The 20901-nt window shown below is 36.0% G+C and overlaps 6 protein-coding genes, 1 non-coding gene and 1 pseudogene across 7 annotated transcripts; 4 read left to right on the top strand and 4 right to left on the bottom strand.

The window, feature by feature from the left end:
• On the top strand, nt 545–2014 carry LOC104746578 (histidine-containing phosphotransfer protein 1). The gene is made up of 6 exons (XM_010468090.1): nt 545–732; nt 980–1110; nt 1193–1261; nt 1413–1484; nt 1578–1650; nt 1738–2014. The coding sequence occupies exons 1-6, from the start codon at nt 673–675 to the stop codon at nt 1795–1797; spliced, it is 465 nt and encodes a 154-aa protein (XP_010466392.1). The 5' UTR covers nt 545–672; the 3' UTR covers nt 1798–2014.
• Nucleotides 4385–7536, top strand: LOC104746576 (1-deoxy-D-xylulose-5-phosphate synthase, chloroplastic-like). Its single transcript, XM_010468089.2, has 10 exons — nt 4385–4526; nt 4670–4783; nt 4873–5037; nt 5124–5274; nt 5382–5653; nt 5736–6012; nt 6102–6409; nt 6499–6780; nt 6864–7148; nt 7236–7536. Exons 1-10 carry the CDS (start codon nt 4422–4424, stop codon nt 7380–7382), a joined length of 2106 nt encoding a protein of 701 aa, XP_010466391.1. The 5' UTR covers nt 4385–4421; the 3' UTR covers nt 7383–7536.
• On the bottom strand, nt 7557–8169 carry LOC104746575 (heavy metal-associated isoprenylated plant protein 3-like). Its single transcript, XM_010468088.2, has 3 exons — nt 8137–8169; nt 7957–8038; nt 7557–7871 (listed from the first exon to the last, which is right to left on the bottom strand). Exons 1-3 carry the CDS (start codon nt 8167–8169, stop codon nt 7576–7578), a joined length of 411 nt encoding a protein of 136 aa, XP_010466390.1. The 3' UTR covers nt 7557–7575.
• LOC104748396 (peptidyl-prolyl cis-trans isomerase-like) lies at nt 9062–9812 on the top strand. Its single transcript, XM_019236709.1, has 2 exons — nt 9062–9176; nt 9253–9812. Exons 1-2 carry the CDS (start codon nt 9062–9064, stop codon nt 9810–9812), a joined length of 675 nt encoding a protein of 224 aa, XP_019092254.1.
• Nucleotides 9986–14424, bottom strand: LOC104746574. Its single transcript, XM_010468087.1, has 8 exons — nt 14181–14424; nt 13582–14007; nt 11370–13156; nt 10954–11223; nt 10788–10868; nt 10567–10678; nt 10395–10461; nt 9986–10303 (listed from the first exon to the last, which is right to left on the bottom strand). The coding sequence occupies exons 1-8, from the start codon at nt 14260–14262 to the stop codon at nt 10213–10215; spliced, it is 2916 nt and encodes a 971-aa protein (XP_010466389.1). The 5' UTR covers nt 14263–14424; the 3' UTR covers nt 9986–10212.
• On the top strand, nt 14521–14592 carry TRNAP-AGG. The gene has a single exon. It is a non-coding gene; the product is annotated as a tRNA-Pro (tRNA).
• LOC104748395 (pentatricopeptide repeat-containing protein At3g21470-like) lies at nt 14666–16617 on the bottom strand. Its single transcript, XM_010470044.2, has one exon. It carries the CDS (start codon nt 16293–16295, stop codon nt 14727–14729), a length of 1569 nt encoding a protein of 522 aa, XP_010468346.1. The 5' UTR covers nt 16296–16617; the 3' UTR covers nt 14666–14726.
• On the bottom strand, nt 16523–19323 carry LOC104746573 (annotated as a pseudogene).

Below are 20901 nucleotides of genomic sequence, written 5' to 3'. Positions count from 1 at the left end.
GGCTGTCGACAAAATTACAAAAGTGTTAGGCGGCATATGGAGTTCAAAGTCACAACTCACTTGATAAACTCATTACGTTTACGATTTTGTATAAACTAACCAATCAATGTATTATTGCAATAAAGAAATACTAGTTGGACAAAAAACAATGAGGATCAAATCAAAATTAAAGTTTCCCCAGAGAGATGCTAATTTGAAAGATACATTGAATGCGAGCAATGCATATATTATTATATGCTTTTCATATATCAGATGCACAGTATTTTTAAAATTCCATAGAAGAAAAAATATTAAAGAAAACAAAAAAAAAAAAGAGACAAATCAAGAAGTATCAAATGCTCTTCTTGTGTCCTTATCACATTTGCAAAAAAAAAAAAACGAGGAGAAAGCGCACAAACAATGGTTAGACAGTTGACAGCACTACCAACTTCCATTTTTTTTTAAAGTTGATTTCTTTTTTTGTTTGATTGGATTCTTTCTCACATCCAAATCAAAACTATAATTATAATATACAATGTTTTTATAATGTTTTTTAAAAAATGATTCGGAGGATTTTGTTCTCATCTCTTTTAAGTACTGAGGAGTATATTGTTGGACAATTTCTTACCTCCATTATTGGCAGAGAGAAGAAACAGAGGAATAAAAAGAACAAAATCAAAATAAACAGAGAAGATGGATTTGGTTCAGATGCAGAAGAGTTTGCAAGATTACACCAAATCACTCTTCTTGGAAGTAAGTTTTTTTCACATTTTATAAGGGAAACAAATCTGAAAATAAAACTAAAACTAAAACAAATCCTAAAACGTTTTTTTTTTTGTTTTTTTTTTTCCTGTTGCAACCATTGAAGGTGGAAGAAATGGTTTTAGGAATTATTAGGTTTTTTTGTAGTTTGTTTGGTAAGACAATCGTAAGTTTAGGTTATGTAAAATTAGTTTCTGATTATGGAAAGTCTTATGTTTTGTGTATACAAAAACAAAAGGGGATTTTGGACAGCCAGTTCTTGCAGCTGCAGCAACTACAAGATGAAAGCAATCCAGATTTTGTTTCACAAGTTGTCACACTCTTCTTCCAAGACTCTGACAGGATTCTCAATGATCTCTCACTATCCCTGTAACCTTCACTACACATTCTTTCTTTTATCTCCATTACGTCTTAAACTTGTGAGTTTCTCACTGTTCTTATGCTCTGGCAGAGGTCAGCAAGTTGTAGACTTCAAAAAAGTTGATCCCCATGTTCATCAACTCAAAGGTAGCAGCTCCAGGTAACAAAAAAAATATAGAAATACATTAAACTGGCTACTTTTAATTTAGTTCTGAATTTTGATCCTATGTCCTATGATAATGACAATTTCTTGATATTGAAATGTGTAAAATATTAAGTTATTGAGTGTGTGATGTTGCCAAACAAAACAGTATAGGAGCACAGAGAGTTAAGAATGCTTGCGTTGTCTTCCGCAACTTCTGCGAGCAACAAAACGTTGAAGCGTGAGTTTGATCAATATGTTCGTTAATCCATTCGTTATTTATTGGTTTTAAAGATCTGATCAATAAAAATAATTAAATCGGTGAAAATTTCAGATGTCATAGATGTTTACAACAAGTGAAGCAAGAGTACTATCTTGTGAAGAACAGATTAGAGACTCTGTTCAAGGTAAGGAGAGTCAAGAGATCATATTTGTTGATCAGCATCTGAAACTTATTTGATACAATTTTGGTTTTCATGATCCAATTTACGCAGCTGGAGCAACAGATTGTAGCCTCTGGTGGAATGATCCCGGCCGTCGAACTCGGATTTTGAGTGAATTTTATAATAAAAATCACTATCCATTGTTGTTTCAATTCGGAGCTCTAGCCTCTCTTCTTATCTTTTTGTTACTATCCGGAAAAGGTTCTTATGTGAACTTCTTCTTTGTATCATTGGCTGAGTGAGACACGCAAAAAAGTTTCTAAGTCCACACCTAAAACCCACTTACGTATAATAAAATTTCAAGCAAGTCATGGCTACATTTATATTAGAGTCTTGCTCTAGATACTACACGAATTTATACTATATGCATCAAGGTAATGTGATCAGGACAACTTTGTTAGGTTGGTGTTCTTGATGCCAAAATGACAAAATCATAATTTGTAATTATGAAAAGTGGATTAGTCCTCGGCTATGGGCCAAATGAATTTTAGTAGCTCAAGTTGACAAGAAATGGCCCGTAATGAACATCGATGATGATCTAGGGATGTTTTTATTTTATTTGCAATTGGCATGATTGTGACACTTTATGAATCTCTAGGAATTTGAGACATTTATGCAATGCAATGAAAAAAAAAGAAACAGAACTATATGTGAGTGCACGTTACATAATGACAAAATTCTTAATTTCTTATAAGATCTTGTGACCTGTTGTCGACTAAGTGAAAATGGTATTATGCTATATGGTTCCAATTAACAACCTCATGTTCGATTACTTAGTTTACCACTTATGATTTTTTATTAATTAGCCTTCCTTCATCTTCATTTTTAATTATAACTTTTTGGGTAAAGAATTAGCGTTCCTGCATCGGTTGTTCTTAAGTAATTTACTAGTTCCTTTAAATAATTGTACCTTTTGTTTAATTTTGTCTTCGACTGAACTTTTTATCCTTTCAATAATAAAGATTGCCACTTCGTAATTATAGTGAACATCTCTCTTACATCAAGAATGCATTTTTACAAAAATGATATGATATCAATCTCTTCCACCACTTGTTTGTTGTCTATTACAGATTTAAATATCACAAGGTTGATCACAATGTTTAATTCTTATTTTGTTTAGTTTGAATAATAAAAAATCTTAGATCTTGGTTTTAAGGATGCATATAGTATCCAAAGGGAAGGAAGCATGTTTTGGTGAAAATATATATTTGCATCTAAGAAGCTTAATATCATCAGTAGTCAATTGACAGGAGAGGTTGACTACTAATTCCATTTAGTTATCTCCTTTCTATAGTCTATCACGACTAGTTAACTTTCAAGTTTCAACACACATAAAACACATGCATCATTAGGTGATGTATATAATCGGAGGTTTATTTACGCTACGTTTAGTTTGTTTTTGTATGTGAACGTAGGATTAATGTCTTTTTCATACAAACATCTCTCACAATCTTCTTCCACAAGGCCACTATATGCTTTAATTGATTCGCGTTGCCTTAGTCAATGCACTGTTTATTTAACGGCTATATATATCTTTCAAAAGTGATTCGAACAATCCTTATATGAGAAAAATGCCAAAAAAATAATATTAAGTTTTAAATTTAGGATAAAAAATCACTACTTTTTGAAATATTATTTTAATTATAAAATTTATGTTGATTTTTTTAATAAAATGTCTAAATTTCTTTGATCTCGTCGTTTTGGGTATCACGTTAAATCTCTGTTAAAATTTTGAAAACGGAAGTAACTGGACAACGTAACAGACATTATCATGAAAACTAAAAAATAATTAATTAGTCATGATACGGAGTTACAAAAACTCTTCTGACAAATTGCTAGGAGTTACACATACGAGAATTTGCTGATTATATGCAATAATTGAGAAGGTTAGATAGAAAAAGTTAACCCATTTTCCAAATTTTAACGAAGACTTAACACGATATCTAAATAGCGTGGTGGAAGAAAATTATTTATTTTATAAAAATATAGACTTTGTAATTAAAATTCAAAAATTGGTGACTTTTTTGTTCTAAATTTGAAAATTGATGATTTTTTTGATATTTTTTCCATTCCGATATCGTATAAACATCGTCTGAATGTGATGATGAGGACAGATAGCCGTGCTTAACTCCTTTATGGTTAAAATAAGGCTTTAACCTTAATGTATAATGTATCTAAATTAATAATTGTGGTTAACTTGTGTGGTCTGTGTTATTTATTATTTTACTGTCAGATATTAAGCCATATATCTGGATATGAATATCTATTATTCTTATAGTTTGGGTGATATCTTCTATGCATATAGGAAATTCCAAAGTCTTTCTGATTTGGGAATAAGATGTAAAACTAATTTAGACCGTTAAAGCCTGAATAAGGTGAAATCTAAATATCAAGTCCAGAACTACATAATTTACAACATCCAAAACACTGCTAATTTTAATTAGATAAAATTGTCTTAATTACATATTTTTTATGAAACTTAATAATTAAAACAAATATCTGTATATTAATTTATGCTATAAAATAGTAGATATTTATATATTAAATTAATATCCCTATAATTAGATCATGGTCATTTTAGAGGATTTACTGTATGTTGATTTTATTTTCTTTAGTAAAGTTTACACTTTATTAATACTACCACTATATAAATACGTTGGGATGTCATATCAACACATCATCATCACTTCACCTTTAGCTCTTTCTTGTGGGTGTTGTTAACAAATTTCTCTCAAATGGCTCTCTCCGTATTTGCCTTTCCTTCTTACATAAATAAAAACCCTTCCATTAAGTATTGCAAACCCACTTCTGTGTCTTCTACAAGAAACACCACTTGCATTGTAAGAGACTTCGTTTTACTTATTTATACGTTGCATACGATGAAAAAAAACTAAGTAACCATATCTGGCTCTTGTTTAGTTTGTGAAAAAAGTTTCAGATCCTAACAGAACAACCATATTTTTATTTTTTTGGTCTTGTTCAGTTTAAAGTAAGAGCAACACTTGCAGAGAAAGGTGAATATTATTCAAACAGACCACCAACTCCTTTACTGGACACAATCAACCATCCAATGCACATGAAAAACCTGTCCATCAAAGTATAGCTTTGAACCTTGTGTTGTCTCAAATTAAGGATGCAATGATGAAAAAGTGTTTGTGCTTATTGGAATTTGGATAATGGATGTAGGAACTCGAAGTTCTTTCAGAAGAGTTGAGATCAGATGTTATCTTCAATGTTTCAAAAACTGGAGGACACTTGGGTTCGAATCTTGGTGTTGTTGAACTCACTGTGGCCCTTCATTATATCTTCAATACTCCTCAAGATAAGATCCTTTGGGATGTTGGTCATCAGGTTGGTTATTTCGTTGCAATCACAAGTGTTTTTTTCGTTATCTACCGTAGTATTTTTCTGACTTAATTGTTTTTGTCTTTTGATAGTCTTACCCTCACAAGATTCTAACGGGAAGAAGAGGAAAGATGAAGACACTAAGACAAACCAATGGCCTCTCCGGCTACACCAATAGAAGAGAGAGTGAGCATGACTCCTTTGGCACTGGACACAGTTCGACCACGATATCTGCAGGCTTAGGTAATCCTTCTTGTTATGTCCTTGTGAGACAAGGAAACTTACTTTTCTAATGAGTAAGTATGGCTACTTTAGGTCCTTTCTAATGTCCGAACTTTTTTTAAATACAGGGATGGCTGTGGGTAGGGATTTGAAGGGGATGAACAACAGCGTGGTTGTGGTTATAGGCGATGGTGGTATGACAGCTGGACAGGCTTATGAAGCAATGAACAATGCTGGCTACTTAGAATCCGACATGATTGTGATTCTAAACGACAACAAGCAAGTCTCTTTGCCTACTGCTAATTTGGATGGACCAACTCCTCCGGTTGGAGCTTTGAGCAGGGCTCTTAGTACTTTACAGTCTAATCATCCTCTCAAGGAATTGAGAGAAGTTGCTAAGGCAAGTAATAAATTAATAATACTCTTTTGCTTGTGGAAATGATCACATTCACAAAATTAAGTCTTATATGTGTTATTTATAGGGAGTGAAGAAGCAGATTGGGGGATCAATGCACCAACTAGCTTCAAAGGTAGACGAGTATACTCGTGGCATGATTAGTGGGACGACTAGTTCAACACTGTTTGAAGAACTTGGTTTCTATTATATTGGTCCAGTTGATGGGCACAAACTAGATGATTTGGTCTCCATTCTTGAAAAAGTAAAGAGCACCAAAACCATAGGACCAGTTCTTATTCATGTGGTGACTGAGAAAGGTCGTGGATATGCCTACGCAGAGAGAGCTGATGACAAGTATCATGGTAAAAAAAACCAGTTACATAAATAACATGTTTTCTTGACTATACTTTGCACTCTTGGATTGATCCATCTTTCTTCCTCCTTGTTTCAGGAGTTTTGAAATTTGATCCAGCAACAGGTAAACAGTTCAAAAACGTTGCTAAGACTAATTCTTACACTTCATGTTTTGTGGAGGCTTTGATTGCGGAAGCAGAGGCAGACAAAGATGTTGTAGCCATTCATGCAGCCATGGGAGGTGGCACCATGTTGAATCGCTTTGAGAGCCGCTTTCCTACAAGGTGTTTCGATGTTGGCATAGCAGAGCAACATGCAGTTACTTTCTCTGCCGGTCTTGCTTGCGAAGGACTTAAGCCCTTTTGTACAATTTACTCGTCTTTCATGCAACGGGCTTATGACCAAGTAACATCACATTTCTTTTGGTCATTTGTTCAAAAACTAAGTGCATGGTTATTGTGATGTGGTAACTTGACTGGAATGAGTTTGTGTAGGTTGTACATGATGTTGATCTACAGAAACTACCTGTAAGATTTGCAATAGATAGAGCAGGACTTATGGGAGAAGATGGTCCAACACATTGTGGAGCATTTGATGTGACGTTTATGGCTTGTCTTCCAAACATGATAGTGATGGCTCCATCTGATGAAGCAGAGCTTTGTAACATGGTTGCAATGGCTGCAGCTATTGATGACCGACCTTCTTGCTTTCGATATCATAGAGGAAATGGAATTGGTGTGTCACTTCCTCCTGGAAACAAAGGTGTCCATCTTCAGGTATAGTTACTAAAAAATATATACTTTATGAATCCAAACCTAACATTCAAGTTTTAATGATTTTGTGTTTTTCTTATTTCAAGATTGGAAAAGGTAGGATACTAAGGGAAGGCGAGAGGGTTGCACTTTTGGGCTATGGATCAGCCGTTCAGAGTTGTTTAGAGGCTGCTTCTATGCTAGGCGAACGAGGATTAAAGATAACTGTAGCGGATGCAAGATTTTGCAAGCCATTAGATGTTGCTCTCATTCGTAGCTTAGCTAAATCACACGAGGTCTTGATCACGGTTGAAGAAGGTTCAATTGGAGGATTTGGATCGCATGTGGTACAATTTCTTGCACTTGATGGCCTTCTTGACGGAAAGCTGAAGGTACATTTACATTTTGACACATTCTTTGTTTTCCATTTGTGTCGTTTTGGTTTCTGAATTCAAATGTATTTTCATTTTGACAAAAAGTGGAGACCAATGGTACTACCTGACCGGTATATTGAACACGGATCACCAGTGGATCAACTGGCTGAAGCTGGCCTCACAGCGTCTCACATTGCAGCCACTGCACTTAACTTAATGGGAACACCTAGAGAAGCCTTGTTTTATGAGTAATAAAATCTCCAACAGGGCACACAAAGAAGCAGAACCGGCTTAGAAGAAGTAAACATTCTAGTTTTATTTATTTATTTAAACTTCTTAAATAAAGTAAGATAAGATCACTTAGTTTTTCAATCTTTCTCCTAAATAAGTCAGTCACATTTAAGAATGTTTTGAGTAGTGCTCTTATGCCTCGTTACAAACTAGGCTAAGAAATAGAACATATGATGGCTTTAGGGTTTTCATCGCTAAAGACCATAAATTTCTCCATCTCCCTATCATTATTGTACCACTCATCCCCTAAACCAATCGGTTCCATATCAATCTCGAGAACGTTTTCATCCTCGGCGTCTTTGCTAGATTCTTCATCTTTCTCTTCCTTGACTACAATCTTCGCTCTTTTGCCTGTCTTCTTCTTGAGTTTCTTCAACAACTTCTTCGGATCAATCTTACCGGTGACCACAACCTTGTGACTATTCATATCCGTCACAAACGTTTCAACTCCTATGAGTTCACAGATCATTCAACATTATAAAACTATTGCAAATTACATGGATTGTGTAAACGGAAACGTTACTTTGATTTGTACCTTTGAATTTGGAAATAACTCTAGCGATTTTTCTCTCGCATTCGTTGCAATGCATCGATATATTGATTTCGACGTCCATATACTACACAACATAGCGAAGAAAAAAAATTGAAAACAAAATTATTGAAAACAGAGGATTAACATAAAGGAGAGTGATAAGTATGTATATGATCATCTTACTTTGACATTGTCCTTTTTCTTTTCTTTCGTCATTGGTGAATCTCTAGGATCGGTTATGGAGTTCAGACTGTAATTTATGTCCGAAGCGACAAGAGATGTCTCCGTTTCAAAAGGGTCATATACTGTTGTTTTTGAATTTTAACGATGCAGTGGCAGTTTAGATTTTGGATAGGAGTAATTGACGGTTAATACGATTCGTTAATTATTATTCTCTTCTTTTGTACTTATTGGATTGAGGTATTTAATGAATATAAATTAACAGATGATACTAATGGATTTTAAAATTCATTAAAAGAAACTAACTTAAAAGTTTACTATGTTCATTTATAAACATAGTGAAGTATTGATACAAGACGGAATCAGCGGCTGTGTTTGTTTTACTAATTAAGAACGATAACGGGAGGAGGTGATGCTTTTAAACCAATTGAACTGATAAACCGATATGTTTGTCTCACTAATTAACCAACTGATTCGCTAATTCGTAGTCCCACCAAATCAACTGACTAGAAAGAAAAAAAAAAAATTGTGTTTGATTTTCGTTTGAGTTTTTAAACAACTATTTTAACGTGATTTGATTTGAATATTGATTCATAATCATTGTCAGCTAAAAAAACAAGCAATCTAGATTTTTAAAAAAAATATTTACTTAATAATTTTTAATATATATTGTAAATGTATGATTCAACTTTTAGAATAAGATATGGTTAGATTTGATAATTTATATATTAGTAGAGATATTATTATCCATTATATATAGCACACAATCTAATTCTAAACTGTTTTGTTTTTTTGTAAAAACAATCTAAATTGTTTTAGTATTATAAACCCTGTACGTAGTTGTACATATTATTTTCTTGAGTATGTGTACAAATTAAAGTACTTCCCATAAACCCTATTAATTAATATCTCTGACCCATCTTCGAAAATGGAGATAAGTTTTCGCTTGAATGAAGCCAATGCACCCGTCACAATTAACGTTCCGGCTAATGTTGCATTTACAATTAACGTTAAACCTGTTGGCGGACTCGTACCACCCGCTGGTGGAGGAGTAAACGTCGCATGTTCATCCTCTGGCTGGTGAGGTTGAACAAGTAAAGGATGAATTTATCAAAGCAGAAACCACTAGTAAGTTCCCTGATCCATCTTTGAAAACGGCTAACCCTAGAGTGTTTTTTGATATGACCGTGGGCGGCAAACCGGCTGGTCGGATCGTGATGGAGCTCTTTGCCGACACGACCCCACGTACGGCGGAGAACTTCAGGGCCCTATGTACGGGGGAGAAAGGGATGGGTAAGTTTGGTAAGCCACTCCATTACAAGGGATCAATCATCTACAGTGTGCTCCCTGATCACATGTTCTGTGGAGGAGTTATCACTAATGGTGACGGATCCGGAGGAGAATCAATCTATGGCGATAGATTTTTCGAGGATGAGAACTTCATAAGGCAGCATACCGGTCCAGGTTTCATTTCCATGGAGAACTATGGTCCAGGCACCAGCGGATCTCTGTTCTTGATCGGCATGAGGGAGGACATCCATCTCGGGATGGAGACCGTTGTATTCGGCCAAGTTGTTGAAGGATTGGATGTGCTCAAGAGCATTGACAAAGAGGTCAGAACTCCTAACTGCGTGCCTTCCAAGCCTGTGGTGGTCGCCGACTGCGGTCAGATCTCATAGAACGCGTTTGTTTAATTTCTTCTTTTAGTTTTGAGATTGGTTAGTTTGTGTTTCCAACGAGTTTAGGCCACTGAATAATCTTTTTGCTAGCATTGATGATGATGATATTTTATTATCTCATTGGAATAACAAATCAGAAAAACCTGTTTAAACCTTATTATCACAAGTTGCTATAGATAGGCAAAGCTTTGAGAATCCAACTTATTATTCATAATGACTGTGACTCAAAACCCAGCTCTCGTAATAAAAGGGAAATGATACAACTTTCAAACGACTTTAGAGAAAAGTAAAATGTATCACGCAGATTATAATTTACATTCTATGAAGCCAAAGACAACAACATGTTAACTTTCTAATCTAATCTAAAACATATAAGAGTTTGATCCGCATTTTTACTCTTTCACCCGCTACGACGTTGGAACTTGCCTTTTACGTCTTTGATCCATATTGTTGACCGGGTTCTCCTCACATTCTCTGTGAAGAGACGGTACCTAACACAATTCAGAAGAATGAACCATGAATGAGATGACACAAAACGTAATTCCACAAATATTAAAATATTTGTCAAATAAGAATACTCACCTCTCGTACTCAAGTCTTTGAGTAACTATCCCATTTAAAATTAACTCAGAGCTATACACCTCAGTCCCTGAAGAAAAAAAAAATATATATATTATTCCCCTTGACATATACACATACATATGACATATACACATACATATGCAGATTTCATATTGACCAAACTGCAACTCACCTCTCTCTAGAAACGGTATGCAGATAGCGCGATCCTCTTCACATGATAAGACCAAAAGATTCTCCGGGACTTTATCTTTGCTCAGAGTAGATCTTCCGAGTCTTTGTAAAGGCTGGCATTTGTTTTCATTATGGATCAGTTTGGGTCGTGGGGAGAAACAGTTATGAAGACTAGTTCAATTTCATGCACAAGAAAGTGTAAAAAGACAAAGAAATGATTACCAGTCCATGAACTGCTTTAACCAAAGTCGTGATTGTGCTTAAACCAGGCTTTGTATTTGGGGTGATAAAAACTCTTCTCCCCTAAATTAGTGTAAAAATGATAAGTCGAAAAGGGAGAACAAACAAGGTAAAATAGAGGAATTGAAATCAAAAGAGTACTAGATACCTGTAGTAGCGGAAGCTGGCGTGCACGAGCCAAAGAAACTCCCATGTTGAAAGAGAACTCCTTCTCCTTCTTTATATCTCTGAGTATAAACGGATCTTCGTCAACGTATATGTTTACTTGATTGATGCTTTCAAGCCATTGCGTTGTGACCACCGGTTTGCCTGAAACGATTGCCTCTAGCATGTTCCTTGTACGCGTAAAGTTATCAGCAATGAAGTGTGTTGCCTCATTCATGGAGGAAGCTTCCGAAATATCGAACCGTGTCAAAATCTATTAAGCAAATGCAAGATTGTTAGACGCTTACTTTGTTTAGAAATCTTTAGTTAATATAAAACTAAAATTTGAATAAAGAAAAAGCAAGGTATAAAGTCAGTAAGTCACATAATCGACGGTAAGGTACAAAACCAAATTTATACCTTCTTCTGATGTTTGGTCACATCTTCATCAAGATGCTGGCTGAATAAGACACATACACTACCCAAATCTCTTCTCTTTCTAGTACTCTTTGTCTCAGAGATAGGTTCCAATAACGGTAAGGTTAAGCTACGAAATTCCCTTGTAGTGTGTGATGTAACCGAATCCTTACAAGAAAGTCTATGATACTCGTCACCCATGCATATAGGCGATACATTAGCTGAAGGCATCTTAGACTTAACTGGAGTATCAAAAGAGGCATCTGAACTCCTTCCTGCCTCATCACCCTGATTTTTCAAAATACGAGTTGATCTTCTCCGCTTGGGATAATTCAACACCTCAGCTTCATCATGCGTATTTTCACTTTTTGAATACGTATCCCTATTCTTCTCACACGACTTAGCAAGAATTGATCTAGCCTTCTTGGTTTTTATATTCAATGATTCAACATTACTATCCACAGCTTGAATCCCCTTAATCCTCTTGGATCTTCTGGTAACGACTCCACAAGTAGAAATGTCTCCTTCCAGTGACAATTTCTTACCTATTACATTGTTTAGCTCAGGATCAGTTCCCCTGCCGTCCCCAGAGTACAGAGCATTCATCACTTCAGCAGCCATTTGTGTATCAGGGCCTGCTTCTGCCCCTTCATGCCTCTCAGACATTTTTGTATCACTTTCCTTGGAAACTTCATCTGAACTGACAACAAGATTCTTTTTAGTTTCTCGTGAAGCACTCTGGACCTTCCTACTTTTCGAGCAGGATGGACCTTCTTTATCAAGCTGGTCACCCTTTGAAGACCCTTCGATATTCTGACTAGCCTTCTTCATTCTTTTTTTCAACAATTCATCTTTACTCATAGCCTGAATCCTCTTAGCTCCCCTGGATTGTCTAGTAACGACTCCACCGGGCGAATATCCTCTTTCTTCTCCCGGTGACAGTTTCTTTCCTGTAAGACAACTCGCCTCAAAATCAAACTTGCTACGGTCTCCGGAGCACAGATCATCCATCGCTTGATCAGCCACTTGTGTATCATTCCCCAAAACAACCGCTTCACGAACTTCCTCTACCTCTTTGCCAAGATTCTTTTTAGCAGCCTGGATATTCTTTCGGCTCCTAGTCACTCTATGCTGCAACAGTTTGGAATCAGAACGAGTCTTCACACTATGACTTTCATGTATCAATTCTCTTTTCTGTTCTCTAGGCAAGGTAGAAAATTCCCGTCCTTTACTTGCAACGCCAAAGAATTCATCTTTTCTTCTACGATAGATATCACCTCCTCCTTCATCCTCACGATTATCATCCCAGTCGAAAATACAGTTTCCAACAGCTCCGCTTTTGTAACTTAATTTCTTTGCTAATTCTTGTGGGCCTTTAAAAACCGGAACACATTTTGACTTTTCTTCTGTTCTCCTTCCACAGTCCGCTTCAACTTCAAAACCAAACTCTAGACGGGCCTCACTGATGAGCTTATCAACCAAGTTAAGAGCAGTAGCCTGGGATGCCTCACCAGGTTCTTGAGAGTCAATATAACTCAAATTCCCCAGATCGACATTGTTATCAACAGGATGGGAATTTTCATCAGGCAAATCCTCCATGAAAAGCTTCCTCGCTGTTCTGTTTCCTGTGCGTAAGTCATTTTTCTTTTCAGCAAATATACTGGTAAGAGATTCCTGATTCCCTACTTCTCCAACACTGTTGGGAATCTTTTGGTTTGCAACACGAGATGCCACAGCAGAAGCACGAAAAGCTGCTGAACGAACTGAAGCGAACCTTGCCACCTTTTTGCCTGGTAAAAGAAAAAAATGGTCAATGATAAAAGTGAAATGAGAGAGGAAACTTCAAATGCTAAAATAAATGTTGAAAATAATACATAGACAAATAAAATAACTTGGGAAGAATGCAAGGCTAGTCTAAAAAGACTACAGCACTAATGGTTTGTTACTAAACCACAGGACAACAAGACTACTTAAGTAGATTAAGAATTCATCCTCTAGAAGGGGTACAAGATTACATGAACATTAACAATGGGGTCACTAAACTATATACAAAAACATGCTGGTTCCCACAATTGACGAAGAATATCTCTCATGCTTGGAGGTTGGTAAGCAACTAAGGTAAGGTCAAAGACATTTTGACACAAGAAACACATACTGAACCCAAGTAGCCAACTTAAAATCTCTAACTAGAAGTAAAACGAGAACAGAAACTCACCAGAAATCCCATGTTCATTCGATCCAACCTTTCCATTAGCATCCTGCCTGTTCTCTTTACTAGATAAAACAGTTTCACCTTTACTACACGAGTCACCACTGCCGTCAAAGAGCTCACTATCACTATCCAAGATAGCAGTAACATCATCATCACTATCCGCAACAACCTCATCATCAAAACGATCCAAAACCTGCGTAGCCAAACCATCAAAAGCTTCGAGCAACTGAGTCCCTTCTACAAAAGGCTCTTGTTCTTGGGTTTCAAACACCAAATCAACTGCTTGAGTTTCACCACAGAGAAGAAACTCTTCATTGTCACATTCAGTATCAATGACCTGAGTGTCCATATACTGATCATTAATCCAAGCATCGTCCTCAAAAAATTGTGTGTCATCATAATCCCCAAGCAAGCTATCTTTATCTTCCCCTAAGATTCACAACAAATCAATCAAAACACACGGCAAAAATCAGATTTTGTTGTTTATAAATCCCATTAACAGTTAAAAACCTCATACCCAAACTCTTAATTGAAATTGAGAACAAAAAAGAATAGAGCTTTTTCTAAACCCTAAAGAGATCGATGAGTAAGAAATAAATTACCAGAATCAGAAGGCAAAGAGGGATTAGAATCAATCGGCTGGGTCTCTATCTCCGGTGAAAAGTTATTATCTGATTTAGCCATTACGATTCATCCACCGACGACGATAATCCAATTGGGCGGGATTGGTTTCTCACGGCGATGTAATTACGAATGATTTAGAGGAGAATTTGCGATTTTCAATGTAGATCCTAAAAGTGAGAAGAAGACAGTGAGTGTATTAAGGCGCGTAAAGGTGTCTCTTTTAGGGTTCTCGCGGCGGGGGAGTGTGAAACTACCTAATTTGGAGGGAAATAACATAACACTTATATATATTTATTATTGTAGTCTTTTAACAAAATCGGGCGTTTGGTCTAGTGGTATGATTCTCGCTTAGGGTGCGAGAGGTCCCGAGTTCAATTCTCGGAACGCCCCCTTTTTTTGTTTTTGTAGTTTCCATCAAACAGTTAATAGTATTTGTAACGAGTAGATTTTTTTCTTGTGTAAACATAAAACATGTCCGATTTATAATCATATCAAGTGTTTTTAGCTAACTAAATAGTACAGACTCAGGTCAAAACTAGTGAGCTAAACCCTGGGGATTTCTCAAGACCTCTTTTCTCCATTTCTACTCTCATCATTTCAGATGTTTCCCATCTCTCAGCGTGTGCATATAAGTTCGATATCGACACAAGATGGTTCTCCCTGTCCTCATTTGTGATGGTTCCCATACTCTCGATGACCTTCATTACTTGTTCAGCCATTTCTGTATCCATATGAACTTTGCAGGCACCTAGTAAAGCTCCCAACACTGTATCGTTCGGTTTCATTGGCATTTCTCTTATCAATCCGTAAGCCTCTTTCAGTTTCCCCGAACGTCCTAAGAGATGAATCAAACATCCGAAATGTTTCACGTTTGGTTTCACATATTTTTCCGTCATCTCCAAGAATATTTTTAGACCTTCTATTAATAACCCTCCATGTGCACAAGCAGTGAGAACCGCCATAAAAGTGATCTCGTCAGGCTTTGTGTCTAAACTCTCCATAGTTCTGAACATCTCTAAAGCTTCTTTGCCTTTCCCATGAATGGCGAGACATGAGATCATAGAGTTCCAGCAGGCTACACTTCTCTGACTTAACGACTCAAACACTGATGTCGCATTCTCTAGATCACCACATTTAGCATACATATCGATCAACGCATTTGAAACAAACTGATCAAGTTCGATTCCTTTATAGTTAATCAGAGAGTGAACTTCTCTACCAACATCAAGACGACCAGATTGAGCACAAGCAGATAAAACACTTGAAACCGTTACCTCATCCGGTTCATACCCTTCTCTTTGCATCTTATGGTAAGCATCAATAGCATCATCAGAGTACCCATTCTGTGTATAACCAGTAATCAGAGTGTTCCAAATCACCAAATCCCGAGACAAAACTCGATAAAAAACAGCAGTAGCCTCACACACAGCACCTATCCTAAAATACCCGGAGATCATCAATGACCAAACAAACGAGTTCTTCTCCGGTATATTCTCAAAAAACATCCTTGCATCCTCCATTTCTCGATTACTAACGTAAACTCCAAGCATCACGGACCAAGCCTTCACATTCTTCAGCTCTAGAGGCATTCTCTCAAACAATTCTCTAGCTTTCTCAGTCTCTTTCCTCTTCCCATACCCTTTCATCATCTCGATCCATGTCACCGTATTTCTACAAACCGGTATCTCTTCGAACAACCCACTAGCCGAAACTGCATCACCGTTACTCATATACCCACCAATCATAGCGTTCCAAGTAGCCACGTTTCTCTCAGGCATTTCGTCAAACATCTTACGTGCAGAAATTACACATCCCCATTTCCCATACATGTTGATCATAGAGGTTCCCACCATAACATCTGAACATACACCGAATTTGATGGATTCAGAATGCAACAGCTTACCAAGAACGAGACGTGGAACAACGCAAGCACACGCCTTTAAAATCAAAGGAACCCATCCGGGAAAATATACTCCTTTACTGCGTATTCCTTGGTACAGAACCAGAGCTTGTTTTGGTGATCCTCTAGATATATGATTCTTTATTACATTTGACACATGAAACTCACCTAACCATAGATCCTCCAAATTCATTACCAAACACTCTTCGCTTGTCTTGTAATATTATTATTGATTACTGCGTAAAGACTTGTACACTTTCAAGGAAAAGAGAGTTTGTTTTTTTTTTCCTTCTAATTTTCGTTATTTGAGTGAGGCTACAAAAAGGCAACTCTTGTCAGTTTGGGCCTGAGACCTAATGAACAAGGAAGGGTTGTCGTAAAAATTGCAAGCAACTGTAATAGTTGCGGTCAAATGGATCATCATCCACCCGATCATCAGCTGATAAGAGCTTCATTTTTGTTTAACTCATCTAAATTAACGTTGACTCTCAAACCCGAGGTTACCAAAGCATTGACCATTGCAGGAATGTCAGATTTTAGCGAAGCTACCACAGCCTGTTTTATACAAGTACATAAAGGAGACATGGTTTTAGGTTACAAGCTTTTGGTTTCGCGTATACATAAAAAGTGATATTTGAATGGCCTACTCAGAGAGAATTCTACCTTATTATCTTCTTTATTTTGGTGCTTGATAACGTCCACCGGCCACTCATTTACCAGCTTCTTGAATTCAGCCTCAAGTGACGACTTCTTCTCATCAGGATATGCCTGTGAAGAATATACACAAGGTATTTAAGAAAGGTTTTGATCCTCCAATCAAGTCAATGAAAATATTAACCAGGGTCTGGCTCACACCTGAGAGATAATTTGGATGACAGCAGCAGCTTCTTTGGGTTTATGTTCTAGCAGAAAGCCCTGAGAGAGTGAGAGAGAGAGAGAGAGAGCAAAAGTTTCAAGGACAATCCCAAAATTTGGTTCTAGTAAATATGAACAGGAGTGATTATGCCCATATTCATAACATGAGGGATGCATAAAGAACTTTTTTACCTTTGCACATGAAAAAGCCCCGGAAAGGGTGTGTTGAGTGTAAGTCTCAGACCTCAATTTATCAACATTCCATAACGACTCTGTGTCTCCTGATAAATCAAGAGCACAATGAAACAGTAAGAATACTGACATCCAAATAATGCAGGAAACCTTTTACAAGTCGAATTGTGTTCTGCTCTGATTTAATCATATTGCTCACATCTAAAGTCTTGCCTGTTCTACTGCTAGTTGCATTGTTAACAGTAACGCAGCCTAAATCCCATTTGGAGTCAGGTCATTCATGAGATTAGATAGAAGAAAAGAAATCACACTTCTTGATTCCCTTTTACCAACTTGGCTACCAAAATTTATTTGTTTTGCCAATACCTATAGATATCGCAACAGTTAAGTTAGCCTATCTCAAAACACCAAATGAAGGCATATGATAGGTTAAATCTCGTCCTGATGTTTAAGTAGACATATCTCAAGTACAAATTATGGAATGGTTGTAACAAACTCTATCGACCAACAAATCCTTGAAAGTACAACTACGGTAAATGTACCTCTTTTGGCAGCAAATTCCATCCAGACATCAAATGTGGTCTTCCTGAGCTTGACTCCAGCTTTGATCGAGTACTTAGCTAACAGATCCCAGTTATCTGTATCATGACAGATCCTGCAAACATTCAGTTGAAGTTTCATTGCATGACATTATGATACTAAAGCTCTTTGAGTTGATGAGTCATGGAAATCAGTAACACGTGTAGTATTTCAACTACTTTCAAGGAAATAGGTAGAAATATGAATAACAAATTAATCTACACACCTGAAAACTAAATCCGCTGTCCCAGGTTCTAAAGGCAGATTACTCGTTTTTAGGAGTTTCATTACTTCGTCCATTAGTTTGGCATCCTTGCGCTCTAATGCATATGACTACAAGAAACCAGCGAACATCAGTTTTTTGTGCCAAAGAGACAAACCAACCAACCTATCGACTTGCAATACCAGTAAATGGTGTGCAGATGCAACACCAGGAGTCAAACCGTAAACGTTGTGTTTCCAACGGGTCCTTTTACCTGCGATCATAATCATAATAGCTATATTAGCACTAACATTTTCTCAGAACAACTAGGAAAAGAAAAATCAACAGCAGTTTAGGAGTGAAAAATCTAAAATAAAGTGATGCAAAAAGTAACTCTGCAAAATAAAAGGTTTTGGATTATTACCATTAATTGCCCCCACACTTACAGAAGTTGTAGCTACTTGCCGGCATAGATTGTAATTTAAGTTTTCATGAATACGAAGATTGGACAATCTCTACAATCCCAACATGTAAAAGCATCAATTGAAAAGCTTTAAACTCAAGACGTAACAGTGAGAAAAAGGAACACACAGAAGGGAGAAGAAACAGCCACTCACAAATCTCCGTAGATTCTGCAGAACGTCAAACAAAAAAACTAACGTCATCCTCACTCTGACAGTTCTCAATCAATGACCACAACCAAGAATTTAGAGGCATTGATCTCTTGACATTAACATAATCAAGTATTTTACCACGTAGTTCCTTGAAAGCCTTTGCATACAACTAAACCGATCAGGAAACGATTCTAAGTAGCTTCAAAAGCCGTTACAAAATAAAAGCGTCCAAAAATTTAGCAACCTATAGGATTCTCGACATGTTTTGCTTCAGAGGAAAAGTTTGCTCTTGACATCATCAACCCCGTCATAGTTGATTGAGCGTACAACTGATTGAAAACTTGTATCCAAATTCAAAGAAGATGTAAGAACTCCTTCCTTCTACATTACAGTTTACAAAACCAAGTCTATATAGTGAAATTTGACAAGACTAACAAGCCAGGAAACGTGTAAATCAACACAACTCTAATCTCATAAAGCAAAAGTTCCCATTTTGAAAGCTACAGAGAAGGTACCTGGGGATACAGAGTTGGAAAGTGATCGATGATGGCTCGGCCATTGAACAACATGAGACGAATTGGATACAAATCTCAAATCAGCCTCGAGGAGAGCAAGTGGTTTCAAAACCCTAGCGATCTTACGAGAGTGCGATAGATATTGCATGATGACTTGGGGATCGATCAGTAGTAGTGGCACAAGACACAGTCTCTCTTGACGCAACAGAGAACTCAGTATTTTAGGGTTTTACGGATTTTGGCCACAATTAATTGATATTTTGGTAAAACACCCCATACTAATTGACCCCGTTATTTCTAGCGTAGATACACGCTCTAGTCCTCTATCGTTAGAGGGGTGGCAAAAGGAGTATACGACATATCCAAGAGAACAAGACTCAAATAATTACAACTATTGGGATCTAGCTTAATCATGTTGAGGTTTTCGAAATACACTATCATGCATGTATGTGGTGTTTAATAGTATACATTTGAAAAATATCCTCTATGTTTTTATCCTTCTAATTAAGAACTAGTTTCTTCTAATTTTACTATTAGATAAACCTCTTAAAAAATCGTATATTTTCTTTCTTTTGTGAATGTTTAAATTCTCAAAGATCATGAGAATAGTAATTAGTATACTGGTAGATGAAAATTGAAAAACCAGTTCAAAAACGATAAAAAATAATAATGATAATTAAAGGTTAACGGGTAATAAACCTATAACATGAATAATCAATCACTAGTATATACTGTATGTTTACTAAATCACAAAATTGATAAAAATTATCAGATCCAAAAACGTTTATATCAATCTATATTAGTTAAAAATTATCAGATCCAAAAACGTTTATATCAATCTATATTAGTTTTTATAAGTTCTTGTTGCTCAATTTTATCGCATATATATTACAATATCGACACGAAATAATTGGTTTGGTTATGGGGACGTCAAATCGGTAATGAGATTGTAACAAGTGGTGATCTATCTTAGCTATGTATATCTTTGGAAGAATCGATCGCTTTATCCAACCAGGCCCATTCATGAATGGTCACGTTATTATCTCATTTTGTCATCATATTCCCTTTATTATGATCCTATTCCAACACACAGAATCGAGGAATATATACCTTTTCTTATTTTATTTTTTAAGCTAAAAAATAAAATAAAGCTCGATCAACACATGCATATTAATAATGCATCATTGTTCAATTTGTGCGGAACAATTTGGCGCTATTCAGGACAATGATATGGATTTGTGTAAGAACGTTAAAGACTTTAGACAACGTTAACAACATTGTTTCCTATGTTATGATCGAAAAAACAAAATATAGGAATTACTGACGACGGCTTTGTCTAGAGACTTGTAGATGATGATCTAGTATCTTATTCTTCTAGTGTTGGAGAAACAATATTTTTTCAGGAGGTTTTAAATTTAAAATATTGGTCCCAAACAAGTGAATTTCAAATTGCAAAATGTCAACTCCGAAATTATAATTTTTCAAAAAAAAAAAAAATGAATTTTCGAGTAGATGAACATAATATATGAAGAATCTTATGGTTTTCTCCTAACTTTGCATAACACGACGACATTTGGCAGCGTATATTTTTGACATCTGTCTTCACTTCTTAATTATTAAATTCTTTTAATTTATTTTTCTCAAAATTACATACATTATTCATATTAACTAAATTTAAATAATATTTCTGTACTAAAAAATATATTGAAATTTATATATGCAATGTCCTTTAAGTAATTATATATAGATATCACTTATCAATATTTTATATAATTACCATAACATTATAATTTCGCATAGGTATCATTTATCAATATTTTATATAGTTATCATAACATTATA

The sequence above is a fragment of the Camelina sativa genome, chromosome 15 (assembly GCF_000633955.1).
Source record: "Camelina sativa cultivar DH55 chromosome 15, Cs, whole genome shotgun sequence".
NCBI lineage: Eukaryota > Viridiplantae > Streptophyta > Magnoliopsida > Brassicales > Brassicaceae > Camelina > Camelina sativa.
The sequence above is the reverse complement of the archived record's forward strand: the minus strand, read 5'-3'. Positions and strand labels throughout refer to the sequence as shown.

Coding starts and splice junctions, on each gene's coding strand:
- LOC104746574 (XM_010468087.1), bottom strand. CDS start 14,262: ATGGCTAAATCAGATAATAACTTTTCACCGGAGATAGAGACCCAGCCG. Junction 13,157..13,581: donor GAATGAACATGGGATTTCTG/GTGAGTTTCTGT, acceptor TTCTTTTACCAG/GCAAAAAGGTGGCAAGGTTC. Junction 10,462..10,566: donor CATACCGTTTCTAGAGAGAG/GTGAGTTGCAGT, acceptor TTTTTTCTTCAG/GGACTGAGGTGTATAGCTCT.
- LOC104746575 (XM_010468088.2), bottom strand. CDS start 8,169: ATGACGAAAGAAAAGAAAAAGGACAATGTCAAA. Junction 8,039..8,136: donor AGAAAAAGGACAATGTCAAA/GTAAGATGATCA, acceptor TATGTTGTGTAG/TATATGGACGTCGAAATCAA. Junction 7,872..7,956: donor AGTTATTTCCAAATTCAAAG/GTACAAATCAAA, acceptor GTGAACTCATAG/GAGTTGAAACGTTTGTGACG.
- LOC104746578 (XM_010468090.1), top strand. CDS start 673: ATGGATTTGGTTCAGATGCAGAAGAGTTTGCAAGATTACACCAAATCA. Junction 1,111..1,192: donor AATGATCTCTCACTATCCCT/GTAACCTTCACT, acceptor ATGCTCTGGCAG/AGGTCAGCAAGTTGTAGACT. Junction 1,485..1,577: donor GAGCAACAAAACGTTGAAGC/GTGAGTTTGATC, acceptor TGAAAATTTCAG/ATGTCATAGATGTTTACAAC.
- LOC104748396 (XM_019236709.1), top strand. CDS start 9,062: ATGGAGATAAGTTTTCGCTTGAATGAAGCCAATGCACCCGTCACAATT. Junction 9,177..9,252: donor CGGACTCGTACCACCCGCTG/GTGGAGGAGTAA, acceptor TTATCAAAGCAG/AAACCACTAGTAAGTTCCCT.
- LOC104748395 (XM_010470044.2), bottom strand. CDS start 16,295: ATGAATTTGGAGGATCTATGGTTAGGTGAGTTTCATGTGTCAAATGTA.
- LOC104746576 (XM_010468089.2), top strand. CDS start 4,422: ATGGCTCTCTCCGTATTTGCCTTTCCTTCTTACATAAATAAAAACCCT. Junction 5,275..5,381: donor CACGATATCTGCAGGCTTAG/GTAATCCTTCTT, acceptor TTTTAAATACAG/GGATGGCTGTGGGTAGGGAT. Junction 6,013..6,101: donor AGCTGATGACAAGTATCATG/GTAAAAAAAACC, acceptor TCCTTGTTTCAG/GAGTTTTGAAATTTGATCCA.